The sequence below is a fragment of the Dasypus novemcinctus genome, chromosome X (assembly GCF_030445035.2).
Source record: "Dasypus novemcinctus isolate mDasNov1 chromosome X, mDasNov1.1.hap2, whole genome shotgun sequence".
Taxonomy (NCBI): Eukaryota; Metazoa; Chordata; class Mammalia; order Cingulata; family Dasypodidae; genus Dasypus; species Dasypus novemcinctus.
In genome coordinates, this window is record NC_080704.1 from 120,922,933 (window position 1) to 120,945,434 (window position 22,502).

Here is a 22,502-nt window from a genome sequence, read left to right on the forward strand (position 1 = left end):
AAAGGGGTGGGCACAACCAATCACTGTTCACGGTTTTGATTAGTGAATTCAGATTGCTGGGTCCCAGCTCTGAGCTATTGTTTTAATCCCATCTGGACAGGGGCAGAGGCAGCAGGGATTTTAAGAAGTATTTACTCTAGGCTGTGGGGGACAGAGTTAGCAGGCTAGTTGCATTTGCTAGGCAGGTCAGCAAAGCTTAACTTGGTGAGCCATCAAGGAGGCTTCTGGGGCCTATTTTGATCCCCTATTCAGGACATGTGAAGCCAGGCTTTGTCCTCTTCAGAGGTTTGTGGCTGTGTTTTGGCTGTGAAAAACTCATTTGGGAAAGCCCTGTCTGGGGTGACCCACCTTTGAGAATTTTCCCTCCAGGCAAAATCAGCTAAAGACAATGAAAGGAGGGAAAAGCTCATTTGGGAAAGCCCTGTCTGGGGTGACCCACCTTTCAGAATTTCCCTCCAGGCAAAACCAGCTAAAAACAATTAAAGGAGTGTAAAGGAGAGAGATAAGATGAAAATAAAGAGAACAGATCAAGATTCCTGGAGAAGGAACACAAGAAGATCTTTCATGAAGGTGAAACTTTTCCATAAAAGATATAATCTTAAAAATTGTACTGCATATCCAGGGTAGGAGTCAGAAGCAGAAGAGCTAAAATATCTGGTGAGTTAAACATGTGCTATTCAAAAGGTCTAGAATAAGGTGGACTAAGCATCAAAGAAGAGCTTTAACATAAAGCCAATCAGATAGCTCTGGAGTTTGGTGTCTTGCCAGTGGGCCCAACTTTGGAGTTTGTGCTCCTGAGTGTGACAGAGTTGGACTCAGATGTGACTTCTCTACACATGCCTCTTCTCTTTATTGAACCGATAGTTGGCACTGGTGTTGGTGGGTATATGTCCAAGAGACTTGAATCTCTGGGCCGTCCATATGCCAGCTCAGCCCTGAGCCTCAGTGGAGTTGCAATACCTACTCATTCATTGGGCTCACCCAGGACAACTAACAAGGAGGTGAGGATAGAAAACCACCACACCAAGGAACTGAGAGAGTCTATAACTGCAGGCAAGAGAGTCCCATCCATCAGCCATATGGGATTGAAGCCCACTCAATTAGAAGTGGCATCACCATCCCAGAATCCTCAGGACTAGGGAATAAAATGTGGACTAGAGTGGACTTACTGGTATTCTACATAGACTTACTGTGATTCTAGCAATGGAAGAAATTATACCATTGATGTGGAGACTGGGCACTGGAGTTGCTGAAGGCAGGGAGAGGGAAAAAGAGGTGTAATATGGGGACATTTTCAGGAATTGAATTGTCCTGATGACATTGCAAAATCAGATACAGGACATTATATATCATACCATAACCTACAGAATGGAGTGGTAGAGAGTGTAAGCTACAATGGAAACTATAATCCATGTTGTATGGAAATACTCCAAAATGTAGTCATCAATTGCAATGAATGTACCACACTAATGAAAGAAGTTGTTAATGTGGGAAAAGTGGCAGATGTGGGGAGTGGGGCATATGGGAATCCCTTATAGTGTTTTATGTAACATTTTATGTAATCTAAGTATCTTTTAAAATTAAAATATATTTAAATAAAAACAAAGTCAATCAACAGTAAATCTCTTGGCAAAAGAAAGAAACTGATCTTAGAGTAAACTCATTGAGATAATCAAATTCCTAGACATCAGCAAAAAATTGCAAACTATACTAAGAAAGAGGAAGATATTGCCCAGCCGGGAACAAATTTGAACTTTAGAGGAGACACAGAATTTGAAACAGCTAATCAAAGTAGGTCAAACAAATCTCCAAAATGAATTCAAGGAGATAAAGGAAAATATGGCTAAAAGGGGATAAAGGATATTAAAACAATGTGTAAGCAGGAAGAAGAATTTGAAAATATAAGTAGAAAAATTATGGGGATGTGAAAGAATAGAAGACATAAAAACACTACATATAGCAGCAGATTTGAACTGGCAGAACAAAGAATTGGTGAACTAGGAAACAGGACAATCAAAATCTTACAGAAAAAATAAGAAAAATTGAAACAGTTGCTCAGGGATTTGAGTGTCAGCACAAACCACACAAACATATGAGTCATGAGTGTCCTGGAAAGAGAAGAGAAGAAAAAGGGGGCAACAAGAATATTTTGAGGAAATAATGGCAGAAAATCTCCCAAATCTGATGAATGTTATATGTGTCCAAGAAGTGCAATGTATTCCAAGCAGAATAAATCCTAATAGACCTACTCAGAGACACATACTAATCACAATGTCAGGCATCAAAGATAGAAAATTTTGAAAGCAGCAAGAGAAAAATAATTATGTTACATACACAGAATCCACAATAAGACTAAGTGCTGATTTCTCATTAGAAACCATGCAGGTTAAGCAGTGGTAAGTTATTTTTGAGGTACTGCAAGAAAAATACTGCCAGCCAAGAATTCTTGATTCAGAAAAAAGGTCCTTCAAAAATAAGGGAGAGTTTAAGATATTCATCTATAAACACAGAGTTTGCTAACAAGAATCCTACCCTACAAGAAATATGAAACAGTTCTGCAGGTTGGAAGGAAAAGACAGGAGAGAGTGGCTTAGAGAAGTGTGAAGAAATAAAGAGTATCAGAAGGGAAAATAAAAGGGTAAAAACAAAAAGATGTGACATAAAAATCAAAGGATAAAATGGCTGAGTACTGTCTTTACAGTAATAACATTGAATGTAAATTGATTAAACTCTCCAGTCAAAAGATGTAGGTTGGCAGAATGGATTCAAAAGCATGATCTAACTATATGCTGTTTTCAAGAGATTTACCTTAAACTTAAAGACACAAATAGGTTTAAAGTGAAGGGTTTGAAAAAGATATTCCATGCGAAGAGTAGTGAAAAAGATCTGGGGTAGCTATGCAAATATCGGTCAAAACAGACTTTAAGTCAAAAGCTGTTATGAGAGTCAAAGACACTCTGAAAGTAAAATCCACCAAGAAGAAATAACAATCATAAATATTTATGCACGTAACTATGGTTCCCCAAAATACATGAAGTAAATACTGGCAAAACTGATGGGAGAAATAGATACCTCTACAAAAATAGTTGACTTCAATATGCCATTCTCATGAATAGATAGAACATCTACAAGGAAGATAAATAAGGAGACAGAGAACTTGAAAAACATGAATGGACTAGACCTAACAGGCATATACAAAAAATTGCACTTAAAATCAGTAGTATATTTGTTCTTATGTACACATGGATCATTCTGGATGGGCCATGTGTTGGGTCACAAAACAAGTCTCAATAAATTTTAAAAGATTGAAATTATACAAAGCATTTTCTCTCGTCATAATGGAATGAAGCTGGACATCAGTAACAACTGGAAAATTCACAAATGTATGGAAGTTAACCAACACACCCTTAATGGGTCAAAGAAGAAATGCAAGGGAAATCAGGAAATATCTTGAGATTATTGAAAACAAGAATACAACATATAAAAAACTTATGGGATGCAGGGATGGCATTACTGAGAGGGAAATTTGTAGCCTTAAATGCTTACGCTAAAGAAAAAAGCTAAAATCAATGACTTGTCTGCATACCTGGAGGAACTAGAAAAAGAACAGTAAACTAATTCCAAAGCAAGCAGAAGGAAGGAAGAAAACAAGATTAAAGGAGAAAAAAAAATACTACAACAAAAATTTCTTGTTATAGTGAGTATAACTAGCACTGCTGATTTATAAATGTGATTAAAAGTGGTTGTCTATGGATGTGTCATGATGATGGGAACGAGCGTTGTTGGGGGGGGGGAGGGGGGGGGTGGGGGGGGGTTGAATGGGACCTCACATATATATTTTTAATGTAATATTATTACAAAGTCAATAAAAAATAAAAAAATTAAAAAAAAAAAAGTGGTTGTCTAAGGATGCAAATGTCATTTGAAAGGAAGCTAGAGGGTAATCTAGGGACTGTATAACATTGATTTTGGTGGTGGATGATTATGGTTAATAGTATAAATGTAAGAATGTTCTATTACAAAGTGTTAAAGATGTGATGCATGGGAAAAGTACAACTAATGTAACTTATGGACAATAGTTAACAGTAATGCAATATTTTTGCAGCAGTGGCAAAGAAGATAGTATATCAATTCTAAGAGTCAAAAGTAGGGGGTATAAGGGGGTATGTGATTTTTCCTATTTGTAGTAGTAAAAAACGTTCTGAAATTGAAGTGATGACAGCACAACTCTGTGATGAAAATGAGGACCACTGAGTGTACACTTTGAATTTGTACAAGGCATGGGGCTGTATAACACAGTCACTATGGTGGATGATGCATTGTGGTTAACAGAACAAATATGAGAATGTTCTCACATGAAGTATAACAAAATATAATGCTAATAAGGATGTTAATAATAGGGTGGGTTTGGAGAAAAGTGTACCAAATATATGTTATGGGCTATAGTTAGTAATATTTTGATGATGTTCTTTCATAATCTGTAACAGGTATTCCATAAAAATGCAAGATATTGGTGATGGGGTGATGTATGGAAGTCCTGTATGCTATGCATATTTGCTTTGTAAATTCACAACTTTTACTATAAACTTACTATGTTCATGCTTGCCTAATATAGTTCAATAACTTTTTTGAAATGAAAAACAGTTGGCTCTTCGAGAAGATCAATAAGATTGAGAAACCCTTAGCCAAACCGACAGAAAAGGAGAGAAGATGCAAATAAATCAGAAATGAGAGGGGGGATATTACTACTGACCCCACAGAAATAGAAAGGATCATGAATCATGAGTGGATACTGTGAGCAATTTAATGCCAACAAATGAGACAACCTTGATGAAATGGACAAATTCCCAGAAATACATGAAAAATATACACTGATTTTAGAAGAAATAGAAGACCTGAAGAGATTACAAGTAAAGAGATTGAATTAGCCATTCAGTCATTGAAATAAATCTCCTGGGAGTAGATGTGGCTCAAGACGTTGAGCACCTGCCTCCCACATAGGAGGTCCCAGGTTTGGTTCCTGGTGTCTCCTAAAGAAAAAAACAGACAATGAGCAAAAAAATGAAAAATAAACCTAATAAAAGCCCTGGACCAGATGGCTAAATGGGAATTCTACTAGTCATTCCAAGAACTAATACCAATCCTGTTCAAACTCTTCTAAAAATTTGAAGAGGATGGAACACTACAAACTCATTCTATGAGTCCAGTATCACCCTAACACCAAAGCCATATAAAGATACTACAAGAAAAGAAAATCCACAAACCAATTTCTCTTATGAATATAGATGTAGAAATCCTCAAGAAAATACTTGTAAATCAAGGAAGAAATAAAACTTTCCAATATCCAATAAGGGTTAATATCCAGAATATACGAAGAAATCCTACAATTTAATAAATAGATAAACATCTAAATTGATAAATTGCAAAAGTCTTGAATAGACATTTATTCAAAGAGGAAGTAAATATGGCTAAAAAGCACATGAAAAGATTCTCAACATCACTACCTGTTATGGAAATGCAAATCAAAGCCATAACGAGATGTCATTTCATGCCCACTAGAATGGCCACTATTAAAAGGACAAACTACAAGTGTTGGAGAGGCTGTGGAGAAATAGGAACACTACCTCTGGTGGGAATCTAAAAAGGTGCAGCCACTGAAGAGGACAGTTTGCAGTTCCTGTGGAAGCTAAGTATAGAATTACTATATGACCCAGCAATCCCACTACTAGGTATATACCCAGAAGAACTGAAAGCAGGGATTTGAACAGATATTTGCATACTGATATTCATTGTGGCTTTATTTACAATTGCCAAAAGATGGAAGCAACCCAAATCTCCATCAACTAATGAATGGATGAACAAGATGTGGCATATAAATGTAACAGCTGTAAAAAGGAATGAAGTCCTGCTGTATGCTATAACAGATGAACCTTGAGGATATTATATTGAATGAAATAAGGCAGACACAAAAGGACAAATATTTTATGACCTCACTTATGAACTACTTATAGTAAACAAACTCTTAAAGTTGGACTCTAGAATATAGGTTATCAGGCATTAGATTGAGGGTAGAGAATGGGGAGTTGATGCTTAACTTATGCAGCATTTCTATTCAGGCTGATGATAAAGGTTTGGAAATGGATGGTAGTGATGGTAGCACATTTTGAGTAATCAACAGCACTGAGCTGTATAGGATGATTATGGTTAGAAAGGGAAACTTTAGGATGTGTATATTATGAGAATAAAAGTTAAAAGATTAAATGTAGGACTTTACAACCCATTGAACCCAATTGTAGACGATGGACTATAGGTACTAGTACAAGTATAAGAATGTTCTTCCATGAATTGTAGGAAATAAATGATACTAATACAAGGTGTTAATAATAATGTGTTATATGGTAAAAAATATACTTAATGTAAACAATGGACGATGGAACTATGTTAATAATCTTTAATCAGTTGTAATAAAGGTAGCCGTTATTGGAAGAATGCAATATAAAAAAATGCTATCATCAATTATAGCAAATGTTCCACACCAATGCAAGGTGTTGTTGGTGGGTTGGTATAGGGGAATCATGTATGCTATGCATAATCATTCTGTAAACTCACAACTTCTCTAATAAAGTGTTTGACCTGTTAATAAAAAAAAAAAAACCTGCCAGACTTTTTCCAGTTATAATATTTTACACCCCCATCAGGACTGTATAGGAGTTCCATTTGCTTCTCATCTGCATTTAGTGTTGTTACTTTAATTTTAGCCATTCTAATGACTGACCTGTGAGCCCTTTTTCATGTGCTTATTGACCATTGTTATATCTTTTGGAAGTGTCTGTACATATCTTTTGACTATTCTTATTAGGTTATTTGTCCTCTTGTTATGTGGGAGTTCTTTATTTATTCTAGATACTAGTCTTCCATTGGGTATGTTTTGCAAATATTTTCTCCAGTCTTGACTTTTTCTTTGTGATGTCTTTTCATGAGCAGAAGGATTTAATTTTGATGAAATCTAATTTATCAATTTTTATATGGCTATTTAACATTAGAAACCTTTGCCTACCCCAAAGTAATAAAGATACTCTTCTATGTTTTCCTCTAAAAGCTTTGTTTTTTGGCTTTTATGTTTAGTTCTGTGATCCATCTCAAATTAATTTTTTTGTGTATAGTGTTAGGTAGGGGTTAATATTTTTTATTTCATATGGATATCCAGTTATTCCAGCACCATTTGTGGAAAAAATTTTTCTTTACCGTTGGATCACTTTGTTGTCTTGATCACAAATCAAATGGCTCTTTTAAGTGTGGGCCTATTTTTGGTCTCTCTATCATGTCACATTCATCTGATTTTCAATTATGCCAGTACTACAATATACTTATCATTATGAGTTTTTAAGTTATGTAGTGTACATTATTCAGCTTTATTCTTTTGTTAAGGTTACTTTGAATATTCTCCATCATTTGCATTTGCAGTTCTTTGTCAATTTTTACCAAAAAAAAAAAAAAGCCAGGAATTTGATTGCGTTGAATCTATAGATCAATTTGGGGAGAATTGCCATCTTAACGATATTAACAATATTAACTCCTTGACTCCATGCACATAGTACCATAATATATCTCTCCATTTCTTCATTTATTTAGACCACCTTTGGTGTCTCTCACCTTTATTTTTTTGGTGTAGTGGTCTACATCTTTTGCTAAATGTTTACTTAGAAGTATTGGTGGTTCTTATGATGTAGTAAATAAAATTTTTACAACTTTATTTTCTAATTGTGTCCTCCTAGTATATAAAAGTACAATTTATTTTTAAATATTAACCATCATTCACTGTGGTTTGTAAAAACATACCCACTGCTTCCTTCCTAGGTCATGTTGTTACCATCTCATCCCTGAACAGTTAGAGTGGCTTCCCAGTTGGTCTTAATGATTCTGATGTCTTTACCACTTTTTGTTACTTCCTAGCTCAGAACCTAGCATGACCTTTAAGATTTTTGACAATCTAGTCTCTGCTCCATTCTAGCCTTATTTCCTCTACTCTTACATGAACTCTAGGCACCTGATTTTCTACTCTTAAGCCTTTGCAGACGTAGTGATGCTACTCAAATTCCCTTCCCATTTGCTTTCTCATGTTACTTCCTGTTCATATCCTTTCTTCAAATCCCATCATAATCATGATGCCACCCCTGCCTGTATCACTTCAATGTGGTGTGTTTCCTTTGAGTTCTTACTGAGCTTATTTATGCTACATTTTTTAACACCTTAATTGAGATATAATTCACATAGTATACAATTCTTCCACTTAAAGTATTCAATTAATTGGTTTATAGTATATTCCTAGATATGTTCAACCATCACCACTATCTAATCCCGGAACATTTTCACCCCAAAAAGAAGTCTAATACCCATTAACTGCCCCTCCCCATTCTCCCTACCCCCCTACCCCTGACAAGAACCACTAATCTATTTTCTGTCTCTATAGATTAGCCTATCCTGGGATATTTCATATAAATGGAATCATAACACTCTGTGGTCCTTTGTCACTGGCTTCTTTCACTTAGCATAATGTCTTCAAGGTTCATCTATTTTGTAGCATGTATCAATACTTTGTTCTTTTTTATGCCTGAATATTCCATTGTATGGATATACCACATTTTAGTTTATATTCAATTTAGATATACCATATTTTATTATGTATTCATTAGTTGATGGAATTTGGATTATTTCTACTTTTTTGACTTTTATTAATACTGCTGTAGACATTCATGTTCAAGTTTTTGTGTGGACCTATGTTTTCATTTTTTTGGTATATCCTTATAAGTGGAATTCCATGCCACTTATGAATGTACTTCCTGCTCTTTTCATATTCTTTAGCTTGAGCATCAGACTTTACACTGTACTCCCACATCATAGCCAAAATACCAGTTGATTTATTTTAACAGTGATAGTAGATATATTTGTATGTATAGTGAATCTCCAACTTAAGGAGATGTTTACTGAGAGTTCATTTGTTAGTTTAGTGATACTCAGGTTTTGTTATCTTATAAATAAGAATATACATGGTTCCCAAGTGGATCAATAAAAATACATTTAGAGATACAATTGTATTGCTGGGAACATTCCCTCTTTTCCCTACATCTGTTTTTTGTTTCATTTATGAAATAATTAAGTTCCATAATGTTTGAAGAAATTTTATCACCCCAAGTACAACAAATTTTGAGTTATTTACCTTCCTCATCACCTTTTCTGTTTGGAGTTTTAGTGATATGATACTTAGGTTAAATGAAAGAAAGTGAATTGTTTTTTTTGCTGTGCTGGTTGTCTCAGCAGACAGCACTGATCTCAGCATTAGTAGAGCATTAGTTTGTATTGTGTACTAGTTCTCTTACCTGAAGGCAAGTGTGATTGCTCATGTAATAGATTTGTGTTAAAGTAAAAATTTTAGCCTTGGGACAAGCATGAAAATGCCTTTCCTGGACTTGGATCAAATATTATCAGACTGGCAGTTGTGTAGCATCTGGCTAATATTAACAATCATAATATGTTTTTGTCTATTAAACAGTGGATCAGAAAATGATCTTATTTATAATGGTAGGCAAATAAATGGTCCTTTACTGTAAGGTAGAATTGTGGTTTGTGTCGATGTAGGAAGGACTGCGTTGATATCTACCTAAAAGCTCAAAGCTTTTAAGTGATAGTTCTCATTGTTTATGTCAACTAGTTGCTATATTTTATTTTAATTTCAGATACAAAAGTTTTGCAGTATTATTTCAATCTGGGATTGCAGGTAAGAATCATGTTAAAGTTGCTTCAGTAAGCTCTATATTAAAATATAAGCAGATAGTCAGATTCTTGAACTTTAATAAAACATGAGAAAAACTTATTTGACAATCCTAGTTTTGAGTTCGACACTGTGAGGTTCCTAAAAATTTATTTCTCTCTTATATATCACTAAATATGTTATGGGTTAGTTTTCTACTTTAGCTTTCCAGAATTTCAGTTTCTCTTACTATAAAATGGTGGTAAAATAGACGAGAGTGGGGACTGGGCTCTGAGCAGCAGTTTGACATCATATAGACAGTCCTTCCCTGTTTTTCTGTCTCAAAATGAAAAACTGATTATCCTGCCTACTTAAAATATTTTATGACTGAGCATTTCATATGAAAAATAATCAGACCAATTTAGAGACATTTAAAGAACTGTATTGTTTTTAAAACACTGAACATGTTCATGAATATTTGCCAAATACTGTTTTCTGCCATTCATCTGAATCGTAGAGGGAGTACTGATAAATGTCTTTATCACTGAAAGGTGTCTCTGATTTGAGGTGAAACTCTTCTACTTTATTTTTTTCAAGGGTCCTTTTCCCCCTGAAATACTCCTAACTTCTTATATAAGAAATGGCATATTTACTGAAAAGGAATGATGCATCTTATGATTTGGCAGATGATAGTAAACTAGATAGTTTTCTGAATAATGTGTGCATTAGATTGTATTCCCAGACATTAGTTTTCCTAAAGCCTGACAATATCGATGCCGGAATACTGTGTTCCCAACTGGCACACATCTATAAATTAAAGAGTAGCATAGTGTAGTGGTAGGTTTTTGTTCCTTGAAACAGTTTTTTCCTAAATACAGTTTTAAGAATTGAAAAAATAAACTACTTCCTCCTTCAGTTATGTTAGTTTATTATAGTCACATATGGAAACTTTGCAGTCTGTTCACCAGACTGAGGCATTTAAAATAGTCTGCATTTTACATCATGATAATACTTGCAAATGCATGAGATATTTTAATCTCTATTCATATATGACAAATTTTAGTGTTCATTGTAGAACACTTGGAAAATACTAAAGTATAAAGAAAACCAAGATCTCTTATATAACTATTGTATGCTTTGATATATTTCCTTAGTTTTTTAACTTTTTTTTTTTTTACAAAATATGAGCAGTGCTCTATAATTTTGTACCTTTAACGGAATATGGAGATTTTTTTCTTTAAATATTTGGCAGCACGCTTTTATTACCTAATAGCATTCCATCATGGATATGTCATAATTCTTTCAACCAGTTCTCTATTGAGCACTTGGGTTGTTTGGTGGTGTTTTTTTTTTGTCTTTTTCAAATAATGCTGCAAAAGACATCTTTGTATATGGATCTTTTGTACATCTCTAATTTTCTTAGGATGCCTTCCTAAGAGAATTCTTAGGTCTGAATATGAGATACAGATTCTGCAGAATATCTGAAAGATGTAATAAAGAATAGACTTTCTAAATATCAACTCTTGGTTCAAAAAGTTATTGCTGCCACACCTGAAAATCACAGCTCAATTTATGTTAGTAAGGAAGTATATATAGCACTTTAAGAATAGGAAGCAGGGAGAGGGAAAAAGGTGTGATATGGGGGCATATTTGGGACTTGGAGTTGTCCTGAATGACATTGCAGGGACAGATGCAGGACATTATATATCCTTCCATGATACACTGAATGGACTGGGAGAGAGTGTGAACTATAACATAAACTAATCCATGCTGTGTAGCAGTGCTCCAAAATGTATTCATCAAATGCAGTGAATGTACCACACTAATGAAGTTGTTGATGTGGGAAGAATGGGGGGTTTGGGGAGTGGGGTATATAGGAACCTCTTATATTTTCTAATGTAACATTGTGTGTGATCTATGTATCTTTAAAAAAAAGATGAAAAAAAGAATAGGGAACAGTAAAGCTTTTTGTTTTGTGTTTTTCTTTTTCGTGCCCAAGTGCTATCACCACAACTACTGGCACTCTATGGTCTATGTGCCACAGATGCAGCAGCAGCTTCATGTAGAGAATTATGCAATCTATACTGAACCACCTCCTCTGGTAGATCACACCATTCCTCAGTTGTACAGTGAGATTGGGAGAGCAGATGGCACACAGGCAGAAACATCAGCAAATGGTATGTAATGAAATTGCCTGCAAGAAAGACGATTGAATTTTATTTTGTGTGATTTAATAATAGCCTTCATATGTTTCATTAGGTCCTTAGACCAGTGGTTCTCAAAACATAGTATGTGGACCCCTGGGGGTCCACGATATTTTCAAGGGGTCCACGATGATGCTATATACTGAAATTTTATTTGCCCCTTACTGTGTTGAAGATTTTTTGTACTGATGCTGCAATAATTGATAGTGAATAAAATTGCTAGTCCTTAAGTACAAATCTAGTCATGGCACCAAACTGCGTAGTAATCAGTGTCTTCCTCACTGCTACAAACTTGGGAAACAAAAATACCAATTGTACTCTTATTGTTTAACCAAAATTTTAAAAATTTCATTAAATCTTTATCCTTGAATAATCATCTTTAATATTCTGTGTGACAAAATGGATAGTGTGTATAAAGCACTTCTGCATACTGAATGAATGAAGCAAGGTGATAAATGAAGGAAAATAACTTGTGAGTTTGAGGTGAACTAGCTGATTTTTTCTGTGAAACACAATTTTCACTTGAATAAATGATAGAAAAGCTATCGTTATTCACACTTTGGTATCTGGCAGACATTTTGTCAACTGAACAAGGTGACTGTCACTTTGAGGAAAACAACTGGAAGTATTTGTTGACAAAGATAAAATTAAAGCACTCAAATAAATAGAACTTTGGAAAACTAAACATTTGCCACTGTGAAATTGACAACTTCCTAAAATGTAAAACCCTTTCAAGAAGATGAGGTGGGGATATTAATGAATGTGAATATTTTTTACATTGAAATTTGTCAACATTTGGAAGATCTCCATTACTTAGTGAAACTGTTTTCCCAATTGCCAAAGCATGTTATCTATAAATGATTTTCTAAAAGTTCTATCTAATGCTAAGTAGAACGGTAGATTTTAATGTAATGGATTATGAAAAGTCCACATTGCTAATGATCTTAAAGTACCACTTACCTAGTTTTGGTGTAGTTCAAAGAATATATCTATAGTTTTCTGAAAAGCTATTTATTAAAACACTTCTCTGTTTTCCAACCACTTATCTGTGTGAAACCAAATTTTCTTCATGTACTTCAACCAAAACAACATGATAGATTAAATGCAGAAGCAGATGTGAAAATCCAGCTGTTTTCTATTAAGCCACACATTAGTGATTTATGCAAGTATAAAACTGCCACTTTTCTCATAATGTTTTTGTTTTGGAATGTAAATTATTCATAAAAATTCTATTAAACAGGTAATGAGCTTATTTTTAATATATATATTTTAGGGATGTTGTGAGCTTAAGAAACAGGCATAATTTGCAGAATTCCCCTCCAGCAACACCTCACATTGTTGTGGAACATTTGTTACAGATTATGAAAGAATGTTATCTGAGCAGTACCACTAACTATGGTCGATAGCATACATTTGGTATCTTTTCCCATACCCATTCTATTATTAACACCATGTATTAGTATTATACATCTGTTACAGTTCATGAGACTGCACACTCATATTTGAACTGTTAACCACAGTCCGTCTTCAACCACATTGTTCACTGTATTATACGTTCCCATGCCTTGTACAGTCCATCCAAACTGTACATGCAGTGGCTCTCACATTCAACAGAGTTGTGCAATCATTGCCTCAGTAAATTTTTTAATAGTTCCTTTAGTCCAAAAAAAGCCCCATATCCCTCTATTATTGATCCTTAGCATTAATACTGTACTGTCTTTGACATTGATGCAAGAATATAATAGCATTGCTGTTAACTATAGTCCATAGGTTATATTACTTGTATTTTTCCCATGCTTCTACATATTCGTACCACCTTGTAATAGTGGTGTATATTTGTTCTAGGTCATAGAAGAACCTTCTTGTATTTGTATTATTACCCACAGTCCTCATCCACTTCTGAGTTCACTATGTCCTTCAGTCCCTACATTATTCTCTAGCTTTGTTTAAATTGATATTTACATACCTAGACTACCCCTTTCATCCACAATCCCATTTATAAACTAGCTGTGTTAGTTATACTCACTATAATGTGTTACCATCAACTGTATCCATTTCCATCCATTTACAGTCAAGCTAATTGAAAATTCTACATACATTAAACATCAGTACCCCTTCTCAGCTCTCATCCTATCTCCTGGTAACTTATACTGTAGGTTTTATCTCTTATGTTTGTTCTTCATATTTAGTTCATATAAGACTGTACAATATTTGTCCTTTTGTGTCTGGCTTACTTCACTTAGCATAATGTCCTCAAGGTTCATCCATGTTACCATATGTGTTCCATTTTCATTTCTTCTTATTGCAGCATAGTGTTCTATTTTATATATATACCACATTTTGTTTATCCCTTCATTGGGTGATGGACACCTGGTTTGTTTCCATCTTCTGTCAACTGTGAATAACGCCACTGTGAACATCAGTGTGCAAATGTCTGTTCGCTGTTTTCAGTTCTTCTAGATAGAGTCCTAGTAGGGGGATTGCCTGATAATATGGCAGTTCAATATTTAGCTTCCTGAGGACCCCCCATATTGTCTTACACAGAGGCTGCACCATACTGCATTCGCCAAAAACAGTGAAGGAGTGTTCCTATTTTTCCACATCCTCTCCAGCACTTGTTTTCTGTTTTCTAACAATGCCCATTCTCTGAGATATGAGATAATCTCATTGTCATTTTGATTTGCATTTCCCTAATAACTAGTGATATTAAACATTTTTTCATGTACTTTTTTGCCATTAATATTTCTTTAGAGAGATGTCCATTTAAGTCTTTTGTCCATTTTTAAATTGGATTGCTTACTGTTTTATTGTCTAGTTTTATGATTTCTTTATGTAGCATGGAAATCAAACCCTTATCAGATATGCTGTTTCAAATATTTTCTTCAATTGAGTGGGATGCCTTTTCATCTTGATGAAGTCCTTTGAAACACAAAAGTGTAAGTTTGAGGAGGTTCCATTTATCTGTGTTTCCTTTCATTGCTGATGCTTGTGGTATAAGGTTAAGAAACTACCATTTACCACCAGGTCTTGAAGATGTTTCCCTACATTTTCTTCTGTTTTATGGTTCTAGCTTTTCTATTTAGGTCTTTGATCCATTTTGAGTTAATTTTGGTATAAGGTGTAAGATATGTGTCCTCTTTCTTTCTTATGGATATGGATATTCAGTTCTACCAGCACCATTCCTTGAATAGATTATTCTGGCCCTGCTGGGTGGGCATGCAGCCTTGTCAAAAATCACTTGATCATAGATGTGAAGGTCTGTTTCTGAACTATCAGTTCGGTTCCATTGGTCTATCTTTATGCCAAAACCATGCTGTTTTTACCACTGTTGCTAGGTAATATGATTTAAAGTCTGAAAGTGAGAGTCCTCCAACTTTGCTTTCCCTTTTACGTGGTTTCTGGCTATTCGGGGCCACTTACCCTTCCAAATAAACTTGATAATTATGTTTTCCATTTGTTTAAAAATTGCTTATGAAATTTTTATGAGAATTGCATTGAATCTGTATATCAGTTTGGGTACAATTGACATCTTAATGCTATTTAGTCTTCCAATCAGTGAACGTGGAATATTTTCCCATTTATTTATGATTTTTTCCATTTCAGCTACATTGTCTAATTTGTTGATTTACAGTTTGTTCATTGTATCCTCTTATGATTTATTTTATTTCTGTTGGGTGAGTAGTAATGTCCCCATTTTTATTTCTGATTTTATTTATTTGCGTCTTCACTCTTTTTGTCTTTGTCATTCTATTTTTTTGTAAATTTGGTTAACATTCTTGAAGAACCAGCTTTTGTTTTTGTCAATTCTATTTTTTTGTTCTCAATTTCATTTATTTCTACTCATATCTTTGTTATTTCATTCCTTCTGCTTGCCTTGGGGCTAGTTTGCTGTTCTTTTTCTTTTTTCCAGCTGTGTAGTTAGGTCATTGATTTTAGCTCTTTCTGTTTTATTTTAATCATTGAGGGGTATAAATTTCCCTCAGCACTGCTTTCACTGCATCCCATACGTTCTGATATGTTGTGTTCTTGTTTTCTTTTGTCTCGAGATATTTATTGATTTCTCTTGCAATTTCATCTTTGAGAAGGAATCTTTTTTCTGAGCAATATGTCTCAACAGTGGGCTTCAAATATTCATTAAACCATGATGCAAATAGATGTGCTGTCATCCAGGCTTTGTTGTTCCATTTATAGAGCATAGGCAGAGTAAGTTTAGCATACTTCTTAAGCGCCCTAGGATTTTCAGAATGGTAAGTGACCATTGGCTTCAACTTAAGGTCACCAGCTGTGTTAGCCCTTAACAAGAGAGTCAGTTTGTCCTTTGAAGTTTTGACTTCTCTCTAGCTATTGAAGTCCTAGATGGCATCTTCTTCCAGTAGAAGGCTGTTACATCTACACTGAAAATATATTGTTTATTGTAGCCACCTTTATCAATTGTTTTAGCTCAATCTTCTGAATAACTTGCTGCAACTTCTACATCAGTACTTGCTGTTTCACTTGTACTTTTATGTTAAGGAAATGGCTTCTTTCCTGACACCTCATGAACCAACCTCTGCTAGTTTCAAACATTTTTTCCTGCAGGTTCCTTATCTCTCAGCCTTCATAAAATTGAAGAGACTTAGGACCTTACTCTGGATTAGGGGGATTTTATGGCTGATTTGATCTTCTATACAGACTACTAAAACTTTCTCCGTTATGAGCAGTAAGACTATTTTGCTTTCTTAGCATTCACTTGTTCACTGGAGTAGCACTTTTATAATTTCCTTTAAGAACTTTCCCTTGGCATTTACAACTTGGCTGTTTGGCACAAAGGCCTTGCTTTCAGCCTGTCTTTGCTTTCAACATGTCTTCCTCACTAAGCTTAATCATTTCTAGATTTTGATTTAAAGTGAGAGACCTTTGACTCTTCCTCTTCCTTTCACTTGAACACTTAGAGAACATTATAGGTTTATTAGTTGGCCTGATTTCCATATTGCCGTAGGCAGTCCTGAGGAGAGGGAAAGAGATGGGAGAACAGAACACATACAACATTTATCGATTAAATTCACTGTCTTTTATAGGCATCATTCATGGAACCCCAAAGCAATTACCATAATAACATCAAAGATCACTGATCACAGATCACCATAAGAGATAAAATAACAAAGAAAAAGTTAGAAATATTGCAAGAATTACCAAACTATGACACAGAGGCATGAAATAAGCACATGCTGTTGGAAATATCGTGCTAATAGACTTGTTCTGTGCAGCATTGCCACAAACCTTCAATGTGTAAAAATAATCTGCAAAGTGTGGATACTACAAAAGATATTGCATGGGGTTCTGTTTTAGTGAACTTCTGTATAAAACGTGTACTATTATATAGTGTATACTATATTCTTCATTTCAGGTACTTTTCCAAATGCTGATGCTGCATCTGTCCCTCATGGAGCAGTCTATTATCCGGTAATGTCAGATCCCTATGGTCAGCCACCTTTGCCAGGTTTTGATTCCTGTCTTCCTGTTGTGCCAGATTATTCCTATGTTGCCCCCTGGCATCCAGTTGGTGCAACATATGGTGGTGGTTCTCATATTCATGGTGCTATGAATCCTGGGCCAATTGGCTATATTGCTTCACCTCCCTCATCTTCTCATTATGTACCTCAGAATATGTAAGACTCAGCAGTATGAAGTATTCTTACACTGCCATTTTTCTTGCTGTTTTGATTTTTAAAGTGTTTTATGTTAGTGCTTAAGTAATTTAGGTAGTTATAGTGGTTACTATTGTTTCTGTCTTATTTTATCTTTTGATTTAAATTAATACTTTAAAATAAAAGACTACTTTTGGTTGTGAATAAGGAAAATGGGATGGATGTACAACTAGCTCCATATTGAGCATACCTCATTGTATTCAGTTGTTTTCTCCGTCAGCCAGCTTGTCAACTTTGTATCAGTTATGGTACCCTTTCTAAAATGAATAAATCATACAAACTATTTCCTTGGCTCAGAAATCACACTACATATCAAACAATGCAAAATTGGAATAATTTCATTTTTTTCTAGAAAATTAAACAACAAAACCAAGAACCTTTGGTTAACATTAAGTGAGAGAAATCTTCGATTTCTTAAGATTTATCAGAACTGAGTTTTGTTCTATGATATTAATCAGTTTTGAAGGCACATGGTGCTGGTGCTCTGCTTTAGATTTATCCCATATGCCATTGTTAAATTTTGGATTTATGTAACTTTTACTGCACAGTATTGAATTGGTGTCTTTTGCACAGTTAGCAGTAAATAAAGATGAAAATTTAAAATTGCTAAAATGCATGGGATTTTCTTCTTTTTTCTTTTCATTAGCCACAAAGAGTACTAGGTATTTGGTTGCTTCACTGTGTTTTATTCCCTGACACTTTGGTTGTAAAAGAATGTGAATTTATAAGCATGAACTGGTGGGCCCCTGAAGTGTTAATCTTAGATCATTGCAATGCATCCTGCTTTAGCTATTTCTTTTCCCTTGAGTACCTTTCTTTTTAAGTTACTTTTTTAAAAAAAATCTGTAGCCTCCTTTGGGAACTTTAATTTAGATGTACTTTCTCATTGTTAAAATCATTGTTACAGTTGCTGAAACTTGTGTTTCTTAGATTTAATTTGTATCTCTCTCAAAGCTTGACTTTTCTCTGATTTTCTGTGAGACGTTTTATCAGGCTTTCTCCTTTCTCCCTTTGATCTACTTTTTTTTAAAAAAGATTTATTTATTTTATTTAATTCCCCCCGCCCCCAGGTGTCTGTTCTCTGTGTCTATTTGCTGCGTCTTGTTTCTTTGTCCGCTTCTGTTGTCGTCAGCGGCACGGGAAGTGTGGGCGGCACCATTCCTGGGCAGGCTGCACTTTCTTTCGCGCTGGGCGGTTCTCCTTACGGGGCGCACTCCTTGCGCGTGGGGCTCCCCTACGCGGGGGACACCCCTGCGTGACACGGCACTCTTTGCGCGCATCAGCACTGCGCATGGGCCAGCTCCACACGGGTCAAGGAGGCCCGGGGTTTGAACCGCGGACCTCCCATGTGGTAGATGGACGCCCTAACCACTGGGCCAAGTCCGTTTCCCCCTTTGATCTACTTGAAGACCACAAGACCTGTTTTATTCAGTTCTCCTCAGTGGAATAATTTATTATAAATTCTGTGTTGTATCTCACTTGACAAACAGCTATTTAAAAAGTGTTCTTTGGCCTCTGTTTAACAGATTAACTGGAATTATGGTCCCATACAGAGAATGAACATCTTATTAACCATATGAAAACTTCATCCAGCTTGTACAGAATGCCAGATCCATCTTCCTCCAGTCAAAATAAAATAGCAAAGTTTTTGTATCTTGTTACATAAGGACTACAACCCATGGCCAGCAGGAAGTAGTTACAGAAAAGAGATCATCTCCCTTCAGCACCCCTTTAAGATTAAAGGTGTAAACTCTATAAGGGTAAAATGAAATGAATAGATGAATCTTGAAAAAAAAGTATTCTTTGGTTATCACAAACTATATTATTTATGTCACCTTCTTTAAAGATTGTTTAAACTTGTGAATCAGTCTGTCCTTTCCCACCTTTGACTACATCCCATGCTGCAAAGACAACTATTTGAGACACCAGGACTGTAGTTGCTTGAATAGTTGAAAGTAATAGAGTAGTATCTGTTATAAAAAATATATATCCTGAACTCTTACTGGTAGGTTTCCTACCTTTGGGTTATAGTAATACCCCACCCTTGGGCAGCACAGATTGGTCTCTCCTCTCCATTAAAAAGTGGGGTATGCAGTGTGGCTGTAGCTGACCCTGACCCCAGCATTTGCCCTCCTGGGGAAACCAGCTGTGATGGGACTCTTCCCTGTTTTTTGGACACTTTGTGCTGTAAGAATTCCAAATTGAGCCTACTTAAGATAGCACTGTAACTGTGACTGAGGGATGACTTTGGAATCTGCCAAGATAAGGAAGTGAAGAGTTTTAGAGAAGCTTGCCAGGGCCACATGTTAAAAAAGCAAAGCTGAAATTTCTTTTTTTTTTTTTTAAGATTTATTTTATTATTTCTGTCCCCTTCCCACCCATTGTCTGCTCTCTGTGTCCATTTGCTGTGTGTTCTGCTGTGTCCACTTGCATTCTTGTCATGCAGCACTGGGAAACTGTTGCTTTTTTGTTGTTGTTGCGTCATCTTCCTGCATGAGCTCTCTGTGCGTACAGTGCCACTCCTGGGCGGGCTGCACTTGTTTTTCACGGAGTGGCTCTCCTTGCGGGGCACACTTTGTGTCTGGGGCACCCCTATGCTGGGGACACCCCTGTGTGGCACGGCACTCCTTGTGCGTGGCAGCACTGCACGTGGGCCAGCTCACCACATGGGTCAGGAGGCCCTGGTTATTGAACCCTGGACTCTCCATATACTCTATCACTTGAGCCAGAACCACTTCCCACAAAACTGGAATTTGAACCCAGGTGATGGGACTCCAATCTATATCTAAAGACCCAATTAAAGATGGCAGCAGAGTAAGGAGCTCCAAGAGTCAGCTCATCCTACAGGTCAGTTAGTAATCACCCAGAGCTATCTAAAGCACCTGTTTGGGGGGCCCATGAGACAAGAAGAGCCTCCTGCAATGTCCTTGAAAGAATAGAAGGAGGAAATTGTCCATCTGCAAAGAGTCATGAGTAGAGAATGCCATGCTGGGGAGGCCGGTGCCCATCCACTGGTGGTTCAAACCACCTCATGAGCTATTCCGTGGCTGAAGTTGGAAGTCCCATTTCCCCAAAACTGGGAAGAAAGATGAGAACTGACTTCAGCTACTGATTAGTAAATTTGATTAAAGTATTATCCTAAAAACAGCCAAAGTTTGAACCTGTCAGAGTCAGAGCCCAGTAACCATCATTTTAACTCCATCCATGGCTTGAGGTGAAATGGCTGATTGAAAATCACAGTGACAATAAAGATTTGCTTGTTTACACCTAGATTGGATTCCAACCCTAGCCTAGGCTCCAGCCCCACCTCCCTTAGGGTGGAAGCTGGTGGGACCTGCACTAGCATGTCTGGGCAACTGCAGGTACTTTCATCCAGCACAAACTGGGTAGTTGGACACCTGGGGCTCTATCCTCATCCCCCAGTAAGATAGGAGGGGAACTGTGTTTCTTTGGCCTCTCTGGGCAACTGCAGGTGCTTTTGACCAACAGAGACTGGTTTGTTGAGCATCTTGATTCCACCCTCCCCCCCCCCCCCAATTCCCCACACATAGGAGGGGACCTGGTGTGTCTTCAGCTTCTCTGGGCAAATGAAGCTTTCAGTCTGCTCAGACTGGGTGCTTGGACAACTGTAGCTCCATCCCTGCCCCCCAGTAGGATAGGAGGGCAGTTGTGTTTGTGTTTTCTCAGGTTCTTTGGGAGACTGCAGGTGCTTTTGGCCTGCATGGGCTCTACCCCAGCACCCCGTGTAGGCTAAGAGGGGACTGGAGTGTCCGTAGCCTCTCTGGGCAATTTTAGGTGCTTTTGGTCTGCACAAACTGTACTGTGGGCACCTGAGGCTCCTACCCCAACCTCGAAAGTACAAGACAGGGGTGGTGGTTCCTTAGCCTCTCTGGGCAATTGCAGAAGCTTTAAGCCCACACAGACGGGTTTGTTGAGTGCCTATGAATCTATACCCACCCCATCATAAGATCAGAGGGGACTGGTGTTTCTTCAGCCTCTCTGGGTAACTGCATGTGCTTTCAGCCCACACAGACTACATATTCAGATGCCTGTAGCTCCATTTCTGTGCCCCAGTAGGATAGGAGTGGAGCTGTGTTTCCTTATCCTCTCTGTGCAACTGCAGGTGCTTTCAGCCACATGGACTAGTTTGTTGGGAACCTGTAGATCCATACTCAACACTTAAAGGACAGAAAGGACAGTACTCTCTCAGCTTTTCAGTGCAAATGTAGGCACTTTTGGTGCACAGATTAGATTTTTGGGGACTCCAGAGAGTCCATGCCCAACCCTGGCAGTAGAGGAAGGGAACTGGAGCTACGATAGTCTACTTGGTCAACTGTGGTCAGTTTTGACCCATACAGCATAGTTTACTAGCTATACCTGCAGCTCCGTCCCTGCCCAGGCAGGGGAAATGGGGCATGAAGTTTCCTCAGTCTCTCTGGGCCAGTAGAGATGGTCTTGGCCTGCATGGCTTGGATTTCAACACACATCTATGGCTCTGTCCCTACTCCTGGCAAAGGAGAAAGGTGTAAGAAGCTTCATTGGTTCTTGGGGGCAATGCGGGCAGCTTCAGTCTCGACAGCTTACAATACCAACTACATCCTCAGCTCCTACTACACAACCAGCAATGGAGAAAGGGCAAGAAAGCCCTAAACTAAAAGAAACTGCACCCAGAATAAATAAATCTAGTAAGCCAGATGCCAAGGCACCAACAAGAAATTACAATCCATACCAATAAACAGGAAGATATGGAAAATTCAGGAATGAGGTAAGCTTCCAGATGACAAAGGAATTGAAATAACTAATCATAGATGTTCAAACAATCTACCTATAAATTCAATGAGATGGTTAAAGAGATAAAGGATA

General features: G+C 36.8%; 1 protein-coding gene across 1 annotated transcript in view; it reads left to right on the forward strand.

The window, feature by feature from the left end:
• The window catches only part of ALG13 (ALG13 UDP-N-acetylglucosaminyltransferase subunit), an 87,997-nt gene extending 69,746 nt beyond the window's left edge, over positions 1–18,251 (forward strand). The window contains 3 exon segments of the mRNA XM_058291575.2: positions 9,735–9,775; positions 11,748–11,925; positions 17,339–18,251. Of these exon segments, the coding sequence (XP_058147558.1) occupies positions 9,735–9,775; positions 11,748–11,925; positions 17,339–17,604 (485 nt within the window). The 3' untranslated portion in view covers positions 17,605–18,251.
• The last annotated feature ends 4,251 nt before the right edge of the window (positions 18,252–22,502 follow it).